At 50.1% G+C, this 22,987-nt stretch overlaps 1 protein-coding gene across 3 annotated transcripts; it reads right to left on the bottom strand.

Annotated features, from left to right (window-relative positions):
• Positions 1-84: 84 nt before the first annotated feature.
• On the bottom strand, positions 85-21,573 carry tnk2l (tyrosine kinase, non-receptor, 2 like). Of its 3 annotated transcripts, none has more exons than XM_031899617.1 (14): positions 20,890-21,573; positions 11,350-11,523; positions 9,191-9,261; positions 7,929-8,120; positions 6,301-6,453; positions 5,889-6,175; positions 5,567-5,693; positions 4,950-5,096; positions 4,768-4,862; positions 4,499-4,663; positions 4,359-4,414; positions 3,890-4,251; positions 3,549-3,644; positions 85-3,219 (listed from the first exon to the last, which is right to left on the bottom strand). In XM_031899617.1, the coding sequence occupies exons 2-14, from the start codon at positions 11,510-11,512 to the stop codon at positions 3,097-3,099; spliced, it is 2,037 nt and encodes a 678-aa protein (XP_031755477.1). In that variant the 5' UTR covers positions 11,513-11,523; positions 20,890-21,573; the 3' UTR covers positions 85-3,096. The 3 variants fall into 3 exon arrangements, with proteins under 3 accessions (XP_031755477.1, XP_031755475.1, XP_031755476.1); XM_031899615.1 differs by having other exon boundaries at positions 4,350-4,414; positions 20,890-21,572; XM_031899616.1 differs by having other exon boundaries at positions 4,350-4,414; positions 11,350-11,520; positions 20,890-21,277.
• Between the last annotated feature and the right edge of the window lie 1,414 nt (positions 21,574-22,987).

The following is a 22,987-nucleotide window of genomic DNA, read 5'->3' as shown; positions in this document are numbered from 1 at the left end:
AGTGCCCCAATGCCCCGGTGACACCCCCCTAAAACAATGGGCGGGGCCTGTGCCCAGTGGGCCGATTAATTACAGACGCAGCGATTAAGAGCAGGAAGTGCCCGTCCGTTTAATACAAAGGAATAATTGTAGCAAAATGATTTTACATTCAGGAACCAGTTTGCTCATAAAAAGCTCTGCGCCCCAATAATACAGGTACCGCCCCAATATTATATACAATATCACAGGGTCAGTGTGACTCCTCCCCTTATTAATACATTAATCCGTATATACAGCATCAATATCACTTCCCACTCATACTGGGAACAAATGAACCCCCTAGTGTCAATGATAAGGATATCAGGGGTACACAAGCCTCTGTGACATCACTAATCACCATTTATAACCGATGACATCACCAAGTACAGTTTATATTGATCTGACAGGTATATAGACACGCACGGTATCGGTTATTCTATTTTATAAAACAAAGATATATAAATATAGATACAAATATACACAAATGTCGGGGGGCGCGGTGCCCCCGCGGGTAACGGAGCAGAACTCTTGTTACTATAGAGGGTCCCTGAATTTGGGTCGTAGCATTTGATCGTCATTTAGCGAAGTGGGCGGGCAGCTGGGGTGGAACCAAGTAGGTATTAGCCCCGCCCCCTCCACTTTATAGAGGTAAAATTATTATAAGTAAGTATTATAGTAAAAAAAAAATAATACCAATATACGATATATATATATATATATATATGGCGCCAGCAACGGGGCAGCGTAATTAGCTCTCAGTAATCGGTTGTATAAAAATGTAAATGTGCCAAGGTGCCTCCATGATGCCCCCTGCAGGGCTCCCTGGGCACTAGATGGCAGCACATCTCCATTCTCTGGAATCAGCCTCACTTGCTCTTTGCCTGTGCCGCTGAGATGGGTGCCCCAAGACAGTTCCCGCTGAGACGGGTGCCCCCTGAGACCTGTGCCCCGAGACAGTGCCCCCTGAGACCTGTGCCCCGAGACAGTGCCCGCTGAGATGGGTGCCCACTGAGACATGACACGGGTGCCTCCTGAGACGTGTGTCCCCAGAGACGGGTGCCTCCTGAGACGTGTGTCCCCTGAGACGGGTGCCCCCTGAGACCTGTGCCCCCTGAGACCTGTGCCCGCTGAGACATGACACGGGTGCCTCCTGAGACGTGTGTCCCCAGAGACGGGTGCCCGCTGAGACGGGTGCCCGCTGAGACGGGTGCCCGCTGAGACGGGTGCCCGCTGAGACGGGTGCCCACTGAGACATGACACGGGTGCCTCCTGAGACGTGTGTCCTCAGAGACGGGTGCCCGCTGAGAAGGGTGTCCTCAGAGACGGGTGCCCGCTGAGAAGGGTGTCCTCAGAGACGGGTGCCCGCTGAGAAGGGTGTCCCCAGAGACGGGTGCCCCCTGAGAAGGGTGTCCCCTGAGACATGTGCCCGCTGAGACGTGTGCCCCAAGAGAGTGCCCCCTGAGATGTGTGCCTGCTGAGACGTGTCTCCCCTGAGACGTGACACGGGTGCCCGCTGAGTCGGGTGCCCCCTGAGATGTGTGTCCCCTGAGACAGGTGCCCGCTGAGACAGGTGCCCCCCTGAGACGTGTGCCCAGAGACAGGTGTCCCCTAAGACGGGTGCCCCAAGACGTGTGTCCCCTGAGACAGGTGCCTACTGAGATGTGTGCCCACTGAGATGTGTGCCCGCTGAGACGGGTGCCCTCTGAAATCTTGAGGTTGTCAAGGCGTCTCCAAAGGAGAACTGCTCCATCTTCAGCCAAAATGACCCTGCTCCAGTTTGGGAAACGAGGTTTGGCCCAAATAGCTGAGGAGCAGATAGAACCAGAGGGGCAAGTAGTGGTTCCGCGTAGGCAGAGAGGATTTCCTTTGGAGAGCCTCTTCCAGCAACATGGCACCAAGATGAATCTCCAGCCATGTCCATCTGTTCCAAAACAAACTCGTTCATTTTGTGTTTCTGAGGAAAGCAAAAGGGTCCAACATGGTCCCCACCCAAGACTGACCCACCTTGAGAAGAAGTGCAGGCAAAGTGAGACACCCCCAGCCAACTGACTAACAGCACCGGCACAGAGATACATATTAAAGCTCCACCCAAGGCTGAAATGGATGAGGAACATCACTGGAAAGAGTCCTGAGTATATTGGCCTTTGTATTAGTGTTTAATAATTGTATAAAAAGTTTAACACCAAATACAAAATGAGATTTCACCCCTAATAATCCCATGGTGTGATGTCCTTATGGGGGCGTCCATGCTGGTCCACCATGAAGGTTTATTAGCTTCTCCTTGGTGGTGCCAGGCCTCTAACACTGTAGCAGAAGAATGAACTTGGCACATCTGGTCTCAAATCCACAGAATGAAAAAAATATCAGTTCCACGTGCCCCAACCAATATGGCGGCTCATCCCATCCTGATAGTCCCAGCGTGGGGCCCATTGTCTCAAGGTAAAGGAATCGTCTCAGCCATTGGCCAAAAGTAGGATATAAAAGAAAACTACGGGCACAACTGGGTTCCCAGATGATGGTGCACCAAGGAAGGCAAACGTTGAGGTCATGTCTATGCCAGCTCATTTCACGTCTATGGAAGCTCAGGTCATGTTTATGCCAGGCAGGTCATGTCTATGGAAGCTCAGGCCATGTTTATGCCAGCTCAGGCCATGTTTATGCCAGCTCAGGCCATGTCTATGCCAGCTCAGGCCATGTTTATGCCAGCTCAGGCCTTGTCTATGCCAGCTCAGGCCTTGTCTATGCCAGCTCAGGCCATGTCTATGCCAATATGCCCAGTTTCTCGTCACTCGCAAGCTGATGATTCTGTTTTAGAGGTAGATTTGCGCCAGTGTGTATCATGGCATCTGGTTCTCCATGTTCTTTTCATAATAAATGTCCATTCATGGTGACCATTGGTATTATTAGGGTTGGCCAACCAGAGGCTTATTTTTTCCTGCAGAAACATCTCCCCAATGTCAAGCTTCCTAAGGAGGGCGCCACTTACTCAGGACTCTTATGTTTGGCAATAGCCTTGCCACTCGCCCCACTGTGTCGGCACCCAAGTCAAGTGATTTGCCATCAAGAAAAAAATGCTCATCATGAAATGTTGGTTTTTCGCAACACGTAGCGGGAGGCGGCCTCCAGGTCCCATTGACACTTCTCCAGGATCCGTCGACAATCTTCCTTACTGTTCCTGCCCACGTTGTATAACTGCTCCATCTACAGGGAGAGATAAGGGACAACGTCAGGGTCGGCTGGACTTCTACTGAGCTCCTCATAAGTACAAACCTTAGAACTGACCAACAAGCCTCCACTTTCTCATAATGGACAGTCTGGGCAAACAGAATAACAGCTATTACACATTATATACAGTAGAACCCCAAGTTTACATACCTGGTACCTGATGCCGCCCTCTGGGAAACTTGGGGTTCTACTGTACCTTAAGTATGTGAGCCATATCTAAATACCTTAAAATAGCAAGGCCAGGCTTGAGGCCTAAGGGCTAACACAGTTGACCCTCTTTAAAGCAAAAGAGTGAATTAAATCACCTTGAGTGCTTGGATAGCACGGGGAACATTGCCAGAACTATTGCTCAACGCCTCGCGGCACTCCTCCGTGGTCACTCCATGGACCCGTTCCTCTACCTGCAGGGAACAGAGAGGGGAATTATGGATATAGAACTCGGTTGCACTGATACAGTTCCGATCCCAAAGCCTTGTAGAGGGATCTGAGAAGGTCTCAGGGTAGGAAGTTGAAGAGAGAAGCAGAAAACAAACTCAGCCTGAAACCTGAGGACACCTGGAACACCCTTCCATTCCCAACGTTGGGGTCTGAGTGAAGGTTGGAGAGGTAGAAGATAAGAGATAGATGGTACATCCGAACCACCCACCTCTTTGATCTTTCTCTGCAGCTCATTTTCCACAGAAGTCCTAAGGGCCTTCCCTCCAGCATCTCCCTCTGGCCCCGTTCCTCCTGGACTCTGCCGAGGGACACCACCGCCAACCGACTGAGCAGGAAAATCAGCATTAGGGGACGGGATAAATCTCTCCTTGGAAGCAGGTCGCTTGGGTTTGGGGAACACAGGAGGTCGCATGATGGCAAAGTTTCGGATCTGGGGGATGTCACTAATTCTCCGGGGGGATGCGTTGGTGGGATGGCTCTCCAGATCATGGGCGCGGTTCCTCATTGGCGGCTGTTGCCTGTTGGCTGGGACACAGGGCTCAGAGATAGATTCAAGACTTTTGGAGATTCCTGGAGGCATGAAAGAGAGGGTAAGTGATGTCATTGGGGGGTTGGGGGGGGGTAACGTTTGAAGGTAGAAGCTGAATGAGGAGGAAGGAGACACTCACGTTGCATACCCAACAGATTGCTTCTATCTGCTTTTCTACCTTTGTCCTTGATTCGGTTCCTCCTACTGAAAAACACAAAGTTCGAATCATGGGGTTCATGGGGCCTTGGGGGGGGGCTATCGACAATAGAAGGGCTAACATGAACCTACTCATTCTCCGACTCCCCCTCAATGCCCGGCAGCTGCATTAGGCTGGTAGACTGTCTCCCAGACACCTGAAACTGGGGTAAATCCCGCGTAACGACAATGGATGCAGGGAATCGCCCCACCTTAAGTGTCCGCTTGTTCTGCCCCCTCCAGAGGGGCATATCTGACCTGATTGGGGCAAAAACACAAGTCAGATGTTTGGTCCATATGAAATGAAGCATTCAGGAGCCAAGTTGTTGAATACCAGGGGCAATATTGCTTCTCCTACTTACCCCGCTTCAATAACAGTGACCACATCGCCACTTTCCAGTTGGAGACAGCTAGGGTCATTGAAATCACGTTGAATTCTGACCTCTTGGGGGCGCGCCTGCAACACGGAAATGGTGTAAGAGAGTGTGTGGGAACCACCAAGATACAGAAGCCCCCTAGGGGCCAAGTAAGGCTTCTTACTTACCGCGCTGAGGAGGCCCATTAGGTTGGCAAACGTTGGCCTTTGATCAGGTTCGTATATCCAGCACTTCTTCATTACCTCGTAGAGAGCCTGAGGGCAATCGTCCGGTCGCTCCAGCGTCTCTCTGTCGCGGTCAATCTTCAGTAAAATCTACAGGACAAGATGGAACCCACTCAAGCCATTTCCCTTGGTTGAGATGTAGATTGATCTCCACTAAGGATTGACCTTTCTCCTCTATTTAAGAAACCTTGGCTTTGGGCTAAAACACTCAGGAGCTCAATTCTTATATTAAAAATGGTCTTGTTCCACCCACCCATCCGTCCCATCAAGGCCTCAAGCAGAACAGATAAGGTGGAGCTTATTATACAAGAAAAAATTGACTGGAAGAGACTCACTAACTCTACGTTGCCTCCAAAGAGTCCAAAGGTTTTGTTTCTTCTCTGAACGCCTGGGCTGATAATGAGGCACTATGACTAAGGTATAATAATGTGGCCACTACTTTTCTTGAATTAAATGCCCCAGTGCTATGAATAACTTGTTTATGGATGTAGGGATAGTGGGTGTAGGGATGGTGGTGGATGCTTGAGGTGCACCTCAATAGATGACATGATGGTTGGTACCTGTTTCCCACTGAAGCCCATCCAAGGCTCCTGTCCATAAGTGAACATCTCCCATAAGGTCACACCAAACATCCACACATCTGACTGGTTAGAGAAAGCGCCGATCTTCAGACTCTCCGGGGGGCACCTGGAGTAAGAAAGGTCAGATTGTTACATAGAGTCTCACCATAGAATCCCTCCATTCAGTATCTAGATCCCGTAAGATCTTCCACCAGGCATTGACCATCCTATCCATGATTTCTAAGACCAACATTAGTTCATCCCAAGGGAGAAGAAGGGAAAGGTCCTTGGGATCTTCTACATCAGCTTCTCTCCTTCTTACCATGCAAAGGGGATTTTGCGGTGAGTAGACATGATGTAATGGTCGCTGTGCCCACCAAGTGCCCTCATCAGGCCAAAGTCACCAATCTTGGCCACGTCCTCGCTGGTCAGTAGAACGTTCCGAGTTGCCAGATCTCTGTGGATGAATTTGTAGGATTCCAAGTACTTCATGCCGGAAGCGATCTGCAAGGAGTACTTCCATAGGAGGGGCAGGGAAAAAGAGCCACAGCTGCCATAACTGTTGTGAAGGGCATCGAGCAGGGAGCCCAGAGGGGCAATCTCCGTTACCTGAGCAAGAGACAGTGAGAGATTTATTGGTGGGGGACAGTGTTGTCTCAATGGGGTCTCCTCAACGTGGTGGTTACAATGTCAAGCAGCAAGGGGAAGGGGCAATACAAGGGGCAATCACTCACCATTTTGAGAGGTTTGGAAAGTACCACCCCATAGAGGCGAATGAGATGGGGATGATCCAACACGTACATGGAGTTCACTTCCTGCAGGAAATCCTGTAGGGCTTCAGGGTCGGAGCAGGCGTCGGACCGCAGATATTTGACCGCCACGTTCACCTGCGAGGGGAGGAGCATTATATACGTTTGCTGTTTGGGGGAATGTTTGGTCACAACAATCTGATCTTGTATCAGTTCCTGAGGATCCTGATTGGTCCTCAGGAACTGCAGTTTGCAACACACCCACTAGGGGGCTTCCGGCTAATACCCCCGGAACTGCAGTTTGCAATACACCCACTAGGGGGCTTCCGGCTAATACCCCCGGAACTGCAGTTTGCAATACACCAACTAGGGGGCTTCCGGCTAATACCCCAGGAACTGCAGTTTGCAATACACCCACTAGGGGGCTTCCGGCTAATACCCCGGGAACTGCAGTTTTCAATACACCCAATAGGGGGCTTCCAGCTAATACCCCGGGAACTGCAGTTTGCAATACACCCACTAGGGGGCTTCCAGTTAATACCCCAGGAACTGCAGTTTGCAATACACCCACTAGGGGGCTTCCAGCTAATAACCCAGGAACTGCAGTTTGCAATACACCCACTAGGGGGCTTCCAGCTAATACCCCGAGAACTGCAGTTTGCAATACATCCACTAGGGGGCTTCCAGGAATACCCCGGGAACTGCGGTTTGCAATACACCCACTAGGGGGCTTCCAGCTAATACCCCAGGAACTGCAGTTTGCAATACACCCACTAGGGGGCTTCCGGCTAATACCCCAGGAACTGCAGTTTGCAATACACCCACTAGGGGGCTTTTTAACTAATACCCCAGGAACTGCAGTTTGCAATACACCCACTAGGGGGCTTTTTAGCTAATACCCCGAGAACTGCAGTTTGCAATACACCCACTAGGGGGCTTCCAGTTAATACCCCAGGAACTGCAGTTTGCAATACACCCACTAGGGGGCTTCCAGCTAATAACCCAGGAACTGCAGTTTGCAATACACCCACTAGGGGGCTTCCAGCTAATACCCCGAGAACTGCAGTTTGCAATACATCCACTAGGGGGCTTCCAGGAATACCCCGGGAACTGCGGTTTGCAATACACCCACTAGGGGGCTTCCAGATAATACCCCAGGAACTGCAGTTTGCAATACACCCACTAGGGGGCTTCCGGCTAATACCCCCGGAACTGCAGTTTGCAATACACCCACTAGGGGGCTTCCGGCTAATACCCCAGGAACTGCAGTTTGCAATACACCCACTAGGGGGCATCCGGCTAATACCACCGGGTACTGCAGTTTGCAATAGAGCCACTAGTGTGCTTTCAGCTAATACCCCGGGAACTGCAGTTTGCAATACACCCACTAGGGGGCTTCCAGCTAAATACCCAGGAAATGCAGTTTGCAATACACCCACTAGGGGGCTTTCAGCTAAATACCCCAGGAACTGCAGTTTGAAATACATCCACTAGGGGATATAGCCAGGATGGGGGTCATTACAGCATCAGCTGAAGGTATTCATTCATCAATAGCCCCTACCAGTTATACCCTCCTGCCCTCCTACCCATCACCACGGTAACGTAATACTTACACTCCTTCCACTCGAGACCCTCCACTCCCCTCGTCTCACTACCCCGAAACAGCCGTCCCCCAATCTCTCAAACAGGCTCAGGTCACGTTCATTAATCAGGCATTTCATGGAGCTATCGGGTTCCATCCGTAAAGGGGACACCTCCGGGCTTTGGGGCCCCTCTGGGGACTCTGGATTTTTCGAGGGAAACACCTGAGAGGAAGAAATAAATGTGGGTTAATGGGTTTGTCCCCCCCCCATAAAAGTAACCCTAATACACTGAATATTATGTAACATTCATGAACGAACAGCAGCGCAGTGTCGCTTTACGGCAAAAGTAACCCAAACGCACTGAATATTATGTAACATTCACGAACGGAACGAACAGCAGCGCAGTGTCGCTTTACGGCAAAAGTAACCCAAACGCACTGAATATTATGTAACATTCACGAACGGAACGAACAGCAGCGCAGTGTCGCTTTACGGCAAAAGTAACCCAAACGCACTGAATATTATGTAACATTCACGAACGTAACGAACAGCAGCGCAGTGTCGCTTTACGGCAAAAGTAACCCAAACGCACTGAATATTATGTAACATTCACGAACGGAACGAACAGCAGCGCAGTGTCGCTTTACGGCAAAAGTAACCCAAACGCACTGAATATTATGTAACATTCACGAACGGAACGAACAGCAGCGCAGTGTCGCTTTACGGCAAAAGTAACCCAAACGCACTGAATATTATGTAACATTCACGAACTGAACGAGCAGCAGCGCAGTGTCGCTTTACGGCAAAAGTAACCCAAACGCACTGAATATTATGTAACATTCACGAACGTAACGAACAGCAGCGCAGTGTCGCTTTATGGCAAAAGTAACCCAAACGCACTGAATATTATGTAACATTCATGAACGGAACGAGCAGCAGCGCAGTGTCGCTTTACGGCAAAAGTAACCCAAACGCACTGAATATTATGTAACATTCACGAACGGAACGAGCAGCAGCGCAGTGTCGCTTTACGGCAGGGGAAACGGAATGATAAACAGAGGGATAATCATTATTACGGGCTCCTCACGTTCCATAACAAACTCACTGCAAAACTTCTTAGTAATTGAGATAATGACCTAAACGAAGGGGCGTGGCGCATTCCTAATCACATGACTAGCCTCCGTCCGAATTCACCAGATGCCTGAACGCGTTTCCACATAACTCAGTGTTTACAGAGAGAGAATGGCACGTGCCGGGCATGACTGGGCATATTAATGGGGAGCGAGCCTCACCTTGTACATCCAGGATTTGGGGCGCACCGGGGGTTTCCTGCGCCTCAGAGCCTCGAACAGTCGCCTCTGCCCTGAAAAGAGAGTTTCAAGTTCAAAATGGCGCCGTGCCCCTGGGACCCGGGTATATACCCAATATATCACCTACTGACCTACAATTCAATTGGCCTAGAACTCTGGGGAATGCTGGGATTTATACGTAAACAGCAACTTTGCAGTTGGTCTTCAGACCTAACCCCTATTGCCATGGGCAATACCCCTGGGGCCAACTGCATGTTGACTCCCAGCCAACGTTACACTGGGAATAGTCTATTAATCAATGGCTGATGCCCCCCGTTATTCCCTGGCACTGGAACCCCAAGTCAGCCGGGGGAATGGTGAGGATTGGGCTACTGAGAGCAATAATGAAGAATGGCTGTGATTGAGTAGTCAGAGGAACCTGTCTGTGCGTGCCCGTGTGTGCCAGTGAGTGCCCGTGTGTGCCAGCGAATGCCAACCGGTGCTCTCATTGCTAACGGCGCATTATAAGCTCATTACGAGAGCGACCTCATTCCACTGAGACAGAGTCACTACTGAGAAGCGAAACTGACTCACATGGGCACAGGCAGGGGGTTGGCACATTGCTCACATGGGCACAGGCAGGGGGTTGGCACATTGCTCACAGGGGGCACTGGGTACAGACACCAACGCTAGGAGTCATGTGATGCACTGTTGGGGGCACTGGGAGTAGTGTGAGGCACTGTTGGGGGCACTGGGAGTCATGTGAGGCACGGTTGGGGGCACTGGGAGTCATGCGAGGCACGGTTGGGGGCACTGGGAGTCATGCGAGGCACGGTTGGGGGCACTGGGAGTCATGTGATGCACGGTTGGGGGCACTGGGAGTCATGTGATGCACTGTTGGGGGCACTGGGAGTCATGCGAGGCACGGTTGGGGGCACTGGGAATCACGCGAGGCACGGTTGGGGGCACTGGGAGTCACGTGATGCACTGTTGGGGGCACTGGGAGTCACGTGATGCACTGTTGGGGGCACTGGGAGTCACGTGATGCACAGTTGGGGGCACTGGGAGTCACGTGATGCACGGTTGGGGGCACTGGGAGTCATGCGAGGCACGGTTGGGGGCACTCGGAGTCATGCGAGGCACGGTTGGGGGCACTGGGAGTCATGTGATGCACTGTTGGGGGCACTGGGAGTCATGCGAGGCACGGTTGGGGGCACTGGGAGTCACGTGATGCACTGTTGGGGGCACTGGGAGTCACGTGATGCACTGTTGGGGGCACTGGGAGTCACGTGATGCACTGTTGGGGGCACTGGGAGTCACGTGATGCACTGTTGGGGGCACTGGGAGTCACGTGATGCACTGTTGGGGGCACTGGGAGTCATGTGATGCACTGTTGGGGGCACTGGGAGTCATGTGAGGCACTGTTGGGGGCACTGGGAGTCATGTGAGGCACTGTTGGGGGCACTGGGAGTCATGTGAGGCACTGTTGGGGGCACTGGGAGTCATGTGAGGCACTGTTGGGGGCACTGGGAGTCATGTGAGGCACTTTGAGATATGAGATGCATGATTGTGGGCACTGGGGCAATTAGAGTGCAAGCTGTATGTTACAGTCTGTACCTGAATATTCCTATACTCAGAGCTGCAGAATGAGAGAAGAATTTGGGGTGCAGACCCTGCAGCAGGTGAGTAACCCATTTATTGGATTGTGCTAACGGTGCTGAAGGGCAATAAGGGCAGTTCTTGGGAAGGGGGCGCAGTTCTTGGGAAGGGGGCGCAGTTCTTGGGAAGGGGGCACAGTTCTTGGGAAGGGGGCACAGTTCTTGGGAAGGGGGCACAGTTCTTGGGAAGGGGGCACAGTTCTTGGGAAGGGGGCAAAGTTCTTGGGAAGGGGGCGCAGTTCTTGGGAAGGGGGCGCAGTTCTTGGGAAGGGGGCGCAGTTCTTGGGAAGGGGGCGCAGTTCTTGGGAAGGGGGCGCAGTTCTTGGGAAGGGGGCGCAGTTCTTGGGAAGGGGGCGCAGTTCTTGGGAAGGGGGCGCAGTTCTTGGGAAGGGGGCGCAGTCCTGCAGGCTGAAAGGGGAATTTGGCAAAGGGCCCATTAAATTCTGTGAATGGGGCAATAAGGTACCAGAAATGTGGGTGTATTTGGGCAGAAGTTGGACCCACCTGGTCTCCCCATGCCGATCTGATCCAAATCGAAGGGTTTCACAAAGTCAAAGTGACCCGGGCGGGTGATGTTCAGCCCATCGCGAAGCTTTGAGTAGAACTGCTCCAATTGGACCTCCCGTAACAGCGCCAGCAGCCAATCTGTGCCCTCCTCCGTGCCCATTGCGCCACCTGCTGAGACAATTGGGGCAAAGTGATGTTATGGGGTATAATCTGCCTGTATATACCCCTCTCTTACTCACAGAACCAGCACCAGTACCAGCGACTGGGCCCCTCAGCCCAGTCATTTCAGGGCCAGAACCCTAAATCCTGAAGTACATTCTGTTTCTCATTCATTAAGTTCAATTGCAATTTACTGCCAAGCACTGGCCTCTATATGCCCCTGGGGCCCCCCAGCATTAACTGAGCGATTATATGGGCCCCCCAGCACTAACTGCCCAACACAAACATGCCCTATAGTATAAATGGGATATATGGGGAGACTGTGCCCTATACACTGACACACACACACCCTATAACTGCCCTATAGTATAAATGGGATATATGGGGAGACTGTGCCCTATACACTGACACACACACCCTATAACTGCCCTATAGTATAAATGGGATATATGGGGGGGCTGTGCCCTATACACTGACACACACACCCTATAACTGCCCCTATAGTATAAAATGGGGATTATATGGGGGGGACTGTGCCCTATACACTGACACACACCACACCCTATACCTGCCCTTATAGTATAAATGGGGATATATGGGGGGACTGGGTGCCCTACTACACTGGACACACACACACACCTATAACTTAGCCCTATAGGTATAAATGGGATAATGGGGGGACTTGGGGTGCCCTATGACCCTGACCACACACACCAACCCTATAAACTGCCTATAGTATACATGGGATATATGGGGGGGAACTGTGGCCCTATACCACTGACACACCACACACACACCCTAGTAACTGCCCTATAGTATACAATGGGATATATGGGGGGGACTGTGCCCTATACACTGACACACACACACCCTATAACTGCCCATAGTATAAATGGATATATGGGGGGACTGTGCCCTATACACTGACACACACACACCCTATACTGCCCTATAGTATAAATGGGATATATGGGGGACTGTGCCCTATACACTGACACACACACACCCATATAACTCCCCTATAGTATAAATGGGATATATGGGGGGACTGTGCCCTATACACTGACACACACACACCTAAACTGCCCTATAGTAATAAATGGGATATATGGGGGGACTGTGCCCTAATACAACTGACACACACACACCCCTATAACTGCCCTATAGTATAAATGGGATATATGGGGGGACTGTCCCTATACACTGACACAACCACACCCTATAACTGCCCTATAGTATAAATGGGATAATATGGGGGGGACTGTGCCCTATACACTGACACCACACACACCCCTATAACTGGCCCTATAGTAATAAATGGGATATTATGGGGGGACTGTGCCCTATACACTGACACACACACACCCTATAACTGCCCTATAGTATAAATGGGATATATGGGGGGACTGTGCCTATACACTGACACACACACACCCTATAACTGCCCTATAGTATAAATGGGATATATGGGGGGACTGTGCCCTATACACTGACACACACACCCTATAACTGCCCTATAGTATAAATGGGATATATGGGGGGACTGTGCCCTATACACTGACACACACACCCTATAACTGCCCTATAGTATAAATGGGATATATGGGGGGACTGTGCCCTATACACTGACACACCACACCCTATAACTGCCCTATAGTATAAATGGGATATATGGGGGACTGTGCCCTATACACTGACACACACACACCCTATAACTGCCCTATAGTATAAATGGGATATATGGGGGGACTGTGCCCTATACACTGACACACACACCCTATAACTGCCCTATTAGTATAAATGGGATATATGGGGAGACTGTGCCCTATACACTGACACACACACCCTATAACTGCCCTATAGTATAAATGGGATATATGGGGGACTGTGCCCTATACACTGACACACACACCCTATAACTGCCCTATAGTATAAATGGGATATATGGGGAGACTGTGCCCTATACACTGACACACACACCCCATAACTGCCCTATAGTATAAATGGGATATATGGGGGAACTGTGCCCTATACACTGACACACACACACCCTATAACTGCCCTATAGTATAAATGGATATATGGGGGGACTGTGCCCTATACACTGACACACACACCCTATAACTGCCCTATAGTATAAATGGGATATATGGGGGGACTGTGCCCTATACACTGACACACACACACCCTATAACTGCCCTATAGTATAAATGGGATATATGGGGGGACTGTGCCCTATACACTGACACACACACACCCTATAACTGCCCTATAGTATAAATGGGATATATGGGGGGACTGTGCCCTATACACTGACACACACACACCCTATAACTGCCCTATAGTATAAATGGGATATATGGGGGGACTGTGCCCTATACACTGACACACACACACCCTATAACTGCCCTATAGTATAATGGGAGATATATGGGGGACTGTGCCCTATACACTGACACACACACACCCTATAACTGCCCTATAGTATAAATGGGATATATGGGGGGACTGTGCCCTATACACTGACCACACACACACACACACCCTATAACTGCCTATAGTATAAATGGGATATATGGGGGGGACTGTGCCCTATACACTGACACACACACACCCTATAACTGCCTATAGTATAAATGGGATATATGGGGGGCTGTGCCCCTATACACTGACACACAACACCCTATAACTGCCCTATAGTATAAATGGGATATATGGGGGGACTGTGCCCATACACTGACACAACACACGCCTATAACTGCCCTATAGTATAAATGGGATATATGGGGAGACTGTGCCCTATACACTGACAACACACACACACACCCTATAACGCCTATAGTATAAATGGGATATATGGGGGGACTGTTGCCCTATACACTGACACACACACACCCTATAACTGCCCTATAGTATAAATGGGATATATGGGGGGACTGTGCCCTATACACTGACACACACACACCCTAATAACTGCCCTATAGTATAAATGGGATATATGGGGGGACTGTGCCCAATACACTGACACACACACCCTATAACTGCCCTATAGTATAAATGGGATATATGGGGGGACTGTGCCAATACACTGACACACACACCCTATAACTGCCCTATAGGTATAAATGGGATATATGGGGGGGACTGCTGCCCAATACACTGACACACACACCCTATAACTGCCCTATAGTATAAATGGGATATATGGGGGGGACTGTGCCCAATACACTGACACACACACCCTATAACTGCCCTATAGTATAAATGGGATATATGGGGGGACTGTGCCCTATACACTGACACGCACACACCCTATAACTGCCCTATAGTATAAATGGGATATATGGGGGGGACTGTTGCCCATACACTGACACACACACCCTATAACTGCCCTATAGTATAAATGGGATATATGGGGGGACTGGTGCCCTATACACTGACACACCACACCCTATAACTGCCCTATAGTATAAATGGGATATATGGGGGGGACTGTGCCCTATACACTGACACACACACCCTATAACTGCCCTATAGTTAAATGGGATATATGGGGACTGTGCCCTATACACTGACAACACACACCCTATAACTGCCCTATAGTTATAAATGGGATATATGGGGGGACTGTGCCCTATACACTGACACACACACACCTATAACTGCCCTATAGTATAAATGGGATATATGGGGGGGCTGTGCCCTATACACTGACACACCACACACCCTATAACTGCCCTATAGTATAAATGGGATATATGGGGGGGACTGTGCCCTATACACTGACACACACACACCCTATAACTGCCCTATAGTATAAATGGGATATTATGGGGGGACTGTGCCCTATTACACTGACACACACACACCCTATAAACTGCCCTATAGTATAAATGGGATATATGGGGGGACTGTGCCCTATACACTGACACACACACACCCTTATAACTGCCCTATAGTATAAATGGGATATATGGGGGGACTGTGCCCTATACACTGACACACACACACCCTATAACTGCCCCTATAGTATAAATGGGATATATGGGGGACCTGTGCCCTATACACTGACACACACACACCCTATAACTGCCCCTATAGTTATAAATGGGATATATGGGGGGACTGTGCCCTATACACTGACACACACACACCTAATAACTGCCCTATAGTATAAATGGGAATATATGGGGGGACTGTGCCCTATACACTGACACACACCACCCTATAACTGCCCTATAGTATAAATGGGATATATGGGGGGACTGTGCCCTATACACTGACACACCACACCCTATAACTGCCCTATAGTATAAATGGGATATATGGGGGGGACTGTGCCCTATACACTGACACACACACCCTATAACTGCCCTATAGTATAAATGGGATATATGGGGGGACTGTGCCCTATACACTGACACACACACCCTATAACTGCCCTATAGTATAAATGGGATATATGGGGGGGGACTGTGCCCTATACACTGACACACACACACCCTATAACTGCCCTATAGTATAAATGGGGGATATAGGGGGACTGTGCCCTATACACTGACACACACACACCCTATAACTGCCCTATAGTATAAATGGGATATATGGGGGGACTGTGCCCTATACACTGACACACACACACCCTATAACTGCCCTATAGTATAAATGGGATATATGGGGGGACTGTGCCCTATACACTGACACACACACCCTATAACTGCCCTATAGTATAAATGGGATATATGGGGGACTGTGCCTATACACTGACACACACACCCTATAACTGCCCTATAGTATAAATGGGATATATGGGGGGACTGTGCCCTATACACTGACACACACTATAACTGCCCTATAGTATAAATGGGATATAGGGGGGGACTGTGCCCTATACACTGACACACACACCTATAACTGCCCTATAGTATAAATGGGATTATGGGGGACTGTGCCCTATACACTGACACACACACCCTAATAACTGCCCTATAGTATAAATGGGATATATGGGGGGACTGTGCCCTATACACTGACACACACACACCCTATAACTGCCCTATAGTATAAATGGGATATATGGGGGGACTGTGCCCTATACACTGACACACACACACACACCCTATAACTGCCCTATAGTATAAATGGGATATATGGGGGGACTGTGCCCTATACACTGACACACACACCCTATAACTGCCCTATAGTATAAATGGGATATATGGGGGGACTGTGCCCTATACACTGACACACACACCCTATAACTGCCCTATAGTATAAATGGGATATATGGGGGGACTGTGCCCTATACACTGACACACACACCCTATAACTGCCCTATAGTATAAATGGGATATATGGGGGGACTGTGCCCTATACACTGACACACACACCCTATAACTGCCCTATAGTATAAATGGGATATATGGGGGACTGTGCCCTATACACTGACACACACACCCTATAACTGCCCTATAGTATTAAATGGGATATATGGGGGGACTGTGCCCTATACACTGACACACACACCCTATAACTGCCCTATAGTATAAATGGGATATATGGGGGGACTGTGCCCTATACACTGACACACACACCCTATAACTGCCCTATAGTATAAATGGGATATATGGGGGGACTGTGCCTTAAACATTTACAGGAATTTGCACCGAAAGTAAAGTTTAGAAATAACATAATATTTTCCTTTCGTTATACAAATAACGAGACGCACCTCGGGGTGTGCCCTAATTGTAATCACTGAAACCACAGAGCGGTGCCACGGGCCAGAATTCCCACAGGCGGATGACTGGGTATTTGTTTGGTATTTGCAGAAAAAGCAACCACAGATTGGTCACAGAACCCCTCAGTGACTGCTAATATCCTTATCATTTACAGTAGGGGGTACATTATCCCTTATAATACATGAGTGATACTCAGAGTTCCCTGTATAACTCAGCCTGCAGCCTTGTGCCTTTATATGGGGGGCACAGAACCCCTCAGTGACTGCTAATATCCTTATCATTTACAGTAGGGGGTACATTATCCCTTATAATACATGAGTGATACTCAGAGTTCCCTGTATAACTCAGCCTGCAGCCTTGTGCCTTTATATGGGGGGCACAGAACCCCTCAGTGACTGCTAATATCCTTATCATTTACAGTAGGGGGTACATTATCCCTTATAATACATGAGTGATACTCAGAGTTCCCTGTATAACTCAGCCTGCAGCCTTGTGCCTTTATATGGGGGGCACAGAACCCCTCAGTGACTGCTAATATCCTTATCATTTACAGTAGGGGGTACATTATCCCTTATAATACATGAGTGATACCCAGAGTTCCCTGTATAACTCAGCCTGCAGCCTTGTGCCTTTATATGGGGGGCACAGAACCCCTCAGTGACTGCTAATATCCTTATCATTTACAGTAGGGGGTACATTATCCCTTATAATACATGAGTGATACTCAGAGTTCCCTGTATAACTCAGCCTGCAGCCTTGTGCCTTTATATGGGGGGCACAGAACCCCTCAGTGACTGCTAATATCCTTATCATTTACAGTAGGGGGTACATTATCCCTTATAATACATGAGTGATACTCAGGGCAGGTAAGGGCAGGTGCCAGGGCAGGTAAGTACCCCAAGCAGCCTATATGCGAGTGCCGGGGCAGGTAAGTACCCCCAGCAGCCTATATGCGAGTGCCGGGGCAGGTAAGTACCCCCAGCAGCCTATATGTGAGTGCCGGGGCAGGTAAGTACCCCCAGCAGCCTATATGCGAGTGCCGGGGCAGGTAAGTACCCCCAGGGGGCTGTTGCAGCAAACAGACCAACTGTATTCACTTTCCTGTTGCAGAAAATCCTGTTCCCCAAGTCCCACAATCCCCTGCGGCACTGGGGCCGGGGGCGTGGGAAACGCCTTGGCAGAAAGACAGTTAAACATTAACCCTTAGGTTTTTGTTGACTGAAGCTGTAAAAACATTTGCGGTTGGTCACTTTGCTTTTATTTTCTCTTTCCTTCGTCACTTGGGATTTAAAGGGGAAACTGCCTTTTGCCCCATCTAAGCCCCCCCCCCCATACTCCGTGTTACTGACTGATACTTATAGTTCTACTCTGTGTTTGGGGTTAGTTGCCCTTTGCTTCCCTCCCTCTCTGTTCTGACATTGAAACTGATGTTTGTCTCCAAGGGTCAGTCACCTTGGCAACCAGATATCAGGTGAATGCCAGGCTGGAGTAGGTGAAGGGGCGTCAATAACTGAAACAGTACCCACAGCGCAAACATGTGTCATTGCGTGTGTCTGTCCCTTTCCCTTCCCTGCACTGCTGGTTCTGACTCCTGATACAACTCCCCAATACCCATTCATCCCTCATTCTCACTGGGTTTATAGTTATGTGTAACTGTCACTGTGTCTGTCCCTTTCCCTTCCCTGCACTGCTGGTTCTGACTCCTGATACAACTCCCCAATACCCATTCATCCCTCATTCTCACTGGGTTTATAGTTATGTGTAACTGTCACTGTGTCTGTCCCTTTCCCTTCCCTGCACTGCTGGTTCTGACTCCTGATACAACTCCCCAATATCCATTCATTCCTCATTCTCACTGGGTTTATAGTTATGTGTAACTGTCACTGTGTCTGTCCCTTTCCCTTCCCTGCACTGCTGGTTCTGACTCCTGATACAACTCCCCAATACCCATTCATCCCTCATTCTCACTGGGTTTATAGTTATGTGTAACTGTCACTGTGTCTGTCCCTTTCCCTTCCCTGCACTGCTGGTTCTGACTCCTGATACAAACTCCCCAATATCCATTCATCCCTCATTCTCACTGGGTTTATAGTTATGTGTAACTGTCACTGTGTCTGTCCCTTTCCCTTCCCTGCACTGCTGGTTCTGACTCCTGATACAACTCCCCAATATCCATTCATTTCCTCATTCTCACTGGGTTTATAGTTATGTGTAACTGTCACTGTGTCTGTCCCTTTCCCTTCCCTGCACTGCTGGTTCTGACTCCTGATACAACTCCCCAATATCCATTCATTCCTCATTCTCACTGGGTTTATAGTTATGTGTAACTGTCACTGTGTCTGTCCCTTTCCCTTCCCTGCACTGCTGGTTCTGACTCCTGATACAACTCCCCAATATCCATTCATTCCCTCATTCTCACTGGGACAGGGACAGATACGGCTTTCAATAGTAATTCCCATTGCTCCAGTGCTCTAACCCATAGCAACCAGTCAGTTAGTTGTGGCCTGGTTAGTGCAGTGAGTTTGCTAAAAGCCAAGATGTGATTGGTTGCCATTGGTCACTGACTTGGGGCCTGGGGAGCTAAATCACTTTGTTTAGACACTTACCCCCATATGAGGTAAAAGGCTCTAAGTTTGCCCAGGAGCAGTAACCCATAGCAACCAATAAGATGTTTGCTTTCAAACAGGGGCCCAGTAAATGGTAGTGATTGGTTGCTATGGGTTACTGCTCCTGGGCAAACAATGCCTTTCATTACATAACCCCATTGGTGCAGCAGTGCAGTAAAGTGCAGACCAGAGGATTTCCTATTATACACACCACAGCACTGAATGTTATTGGGGTTGGGGGTAGCAGTTTGGGGCCCAGAGCCCCCAGGGGGACACCCCGCAGGGAATCACTAGGCCACAGATGAGTGAGAGTTGCCCCGGGGCCAGACCTGCAGCTCTGGGTGAGTCACGCCGCTGCCTGCACTGCTACTCACACCTACAGCCGGCACTGCCAGCCACATACCAACCGCATTCCTGCGACTCATACCCACCCGACTGGCTCCTCGGCACTTAACCCTGCGCTGTTCCTGCTGCCTATTTACTAACATCCGTACCCCGGGGGGGGGGGGGGGGCACAGGAAAGGAGCTTCATTAGCACCCCAATAAATGCCAAGGGGACTACTGGGAAATCCCCTGATAGTGAGAGTTGTGGTGGGGCTAATGGGCACAGAAGGGGCATCAGGGGGCCAGCGAATGAACCCTATTTGACCCTGGCTGGCCCTGCCCCTTTAGGCTGTCAAAGCCCTGCCCTCTGTGATTCTATTGGGGGTCATTATGTGCCCCTAGAGCCCCCCCTTCATGTGACTGTGCTCCTATTTATACCCCCCCACCCTATAACAGTCAGTACCACCTCTGCCCAGACACTCTTCCCCGCACCCACCCCTGTATATCAACTTACCTTTCTACACCACAGACATGGGGACATTTACCCCCAAACCCCACTCTCTTACTATCCTAACTATATAATTGCCCCCGGGTACCCAGCGGCTCCCAAATACACACCAGCACAGAGACTAATTAAAGCCCTGGTCCCAAGAGCTTACAATCTAAAGAGCCTATTACGTATCTATTTGAGAGATTAAGGGGTAACTTACCTGCCAGGTGGCCAGAGATGTGGGGTGACAGGGGGAGCTCTCTATCCGCACCAGGGTGTCACTTGCGAGACCTCTGTATGAAGAGACTGTTCCCTCTGTATATAATGAGTATAAGCTCCTTGTATAACGCTGCCTGTGGCCCCAGGTTAGGGCCACTCTCCTCCTTGGCCAGGGGGCACCATGTAGATCTGCCCAGTCTCCTCTGTATGTGACTCTCTCCTGGGGCCCCAAGTTAGGGCCACTCTCCACTCTCCCAGGGCCAGGGAGCAGTCTATAGACAGTGTCTCTCTGGATGGGGCCCCCCAGTCCGCCTGTCTCTGCTTGTTCTGTGCCTGGGCCGCTCCTCTATCCTGTTTGCTTACCTGGCTTCCCCCTACCTGGGCCCCTCCCAGAAATCTAACGGCCCCGCCCCCTTCCTTTCTCACTCTCTCTCTCCCTGCAGGGTGCTTAACTCCTTCCCTGCCGGAACACTCTCTCTCCCTGTACATTTCTATAGGGAGGTTTCCGGGCCTTTATTCTGTATAGAAACTCGCCCCCACAGAAGCCCCCACCTGCCGGCTCAGCAGCAGTAACAGTGGGTGGGTGGGTGCATGGTGCCTTGGAAAGCAGTACAGTCTGCAGCAGCATTTCTGCCGAATCCTAAGCAGCATGTACTACAGGGACCGGTATATTAAGGGGCTCAGGAGGCTTCCCCCCCCCACTGGTGCTGCTATGTACATGACACCCCCTACAGTCCCTTGTTTGTGGCCCCTGGACCTGCACCCCTCCAGCTGTTGTTATATATGGGGCCCCCTGGCTATTAACTGCTCCATGGACTGGTCCCTGAGGTGGCACTAAACTAGCCCCCCCCCCCCCAGTGATTATAACTTGCGCTGCACTGCCTATATGCAATACGCTGGTCCCCTAGATTGTAAGCTCTATGGACAGGGACCATCTCCCTTTGGTTTTAGCCAGATATAAGTGACAAGATGGGGAACAGACCTGCTGGTTTTGAAGCACACAAGCGGATCAGTAGGTTTATGGGGGGCAGTAGTCTGTGCTGGGATTGCACCCAATACACTCACTTTTACTCCCCTTCCCCTCATGTACCCCTCACCCCCATGTTATTCCCCCCTCACCCCCATGTGATCAGGGAAGGATCATGGGATGCAGCCTAGATGCCAGGGGGCACTTACATATAATAAACATTCATTTTGTCCATATACGGCAGCCAGTAAGTTCTTTGGTGGGAAGGAAAGATCTCACCATCAGCATAGGAAGGGGTTCCTTACTGTAAGGGCAGTCAGGTTATGGGATTCCCTACCCAGAGAGGGGGAATGAGTGATACATTGGGGGTGGGGAGGAAAGGGGATCTCACCATCAGCATAGGAAGGGGTTCCTTACTGTAAGGGCAGTCAGGTTATGGGATTCCCTACCCAGAGAGGGGGAATGAGTGATACATTGGGGGTTGGGAGGAAAGGAGGTCTCACCATCAGCATAGGAAGGGGTTCCTTACTGTAAGGGCAGTTAGGTTATGGGGTTCCCTACCCAGAGAGGGGGAATGAGTGATACATTGGGGGGGGGGGAGGGGATCTCACCATCAGCATAGGAAGGGGTTCCTTACTGTAAGGGCAGTCAGGTTATGGGGTTCCCTACCCAGAGAGGGGGAATGAGTGATACATTGGGGGTGGGGAGGAAAGGGGATCTCACCATCAGCATAGGAAGGGGTTCCTTACTGTAAGGGCAGTCAGGTTATGGGGTTCCCTACCCAGAGAGGGGGAATGAGTGATACATTGGGGGTGGGGAGGAAAGGGGATCTCACCATCAGCATAGGAAGGGGTTCCTTACTGTAAGGGCAGTCAGGTTATGGGGTTCCCTACCCAGAGAGGGGGAATGAGTGATACATTGGGGGTGGGGAGGAAAGGGGATCTCACCATCAGCATAGGAAGGGGTTCCTTACTGTAAGGGCAGTCAGGTTATGGGATTTCCTACCAAGAGAGGGGGAATGAGTGATACATTGGGGGGGGGGAGGGGATCTCACCATCAGCATAGGAAGGGGTTCCTTACTGTAAGGGCAGTCAGGTTATGGGGTTCCCTACCCAGAGAGGGGGAATGAGTG

Source organism: Xenopus tropicalis, chromosome 3 (genome assembly GCF_000004195.4).
Source record: "Xenopus tropicalis strain Nigerian chromosome 3, UCB_Xtro_10.0, whole genome shotgun sequence".
NCBI lineage: Eukaryota > Metazoa > Chordata > Amphibia > Anura > Pipidae > Xenopus > Xenopus tropicalis.
The sequence above is the reverse complement of the archived record's forward strand: the minus strand, read 5'-3'. Positions and strand labels throughout refer to the sequence as shown.

Bases quoted from the DNA above. Each gene is read 5' to 3' on its own strand.
- tnk2l (XM_031899615.1), bottom strand. From the start codon at position 11,512: ATGGGCACGGAGGAGGGCACAGATTGGCTGCTGGCGCTGTTACGGGAG. The intron at 6,454-7,928 runs GTAAGTATTACG...CTCCCCTCGCAG, and splicing joins GGGTCTCGAGTGGAAGGAGT to GTGAACGTGGCGGTCAAATA. The intron at 4,415-4,498 runs GTAGGTTCATGT...TGTGTTTTTCAG, and splicing joins GAGGGGGAGTCGGAGAATGA to TAGGAGGAACCGAATCAAGG.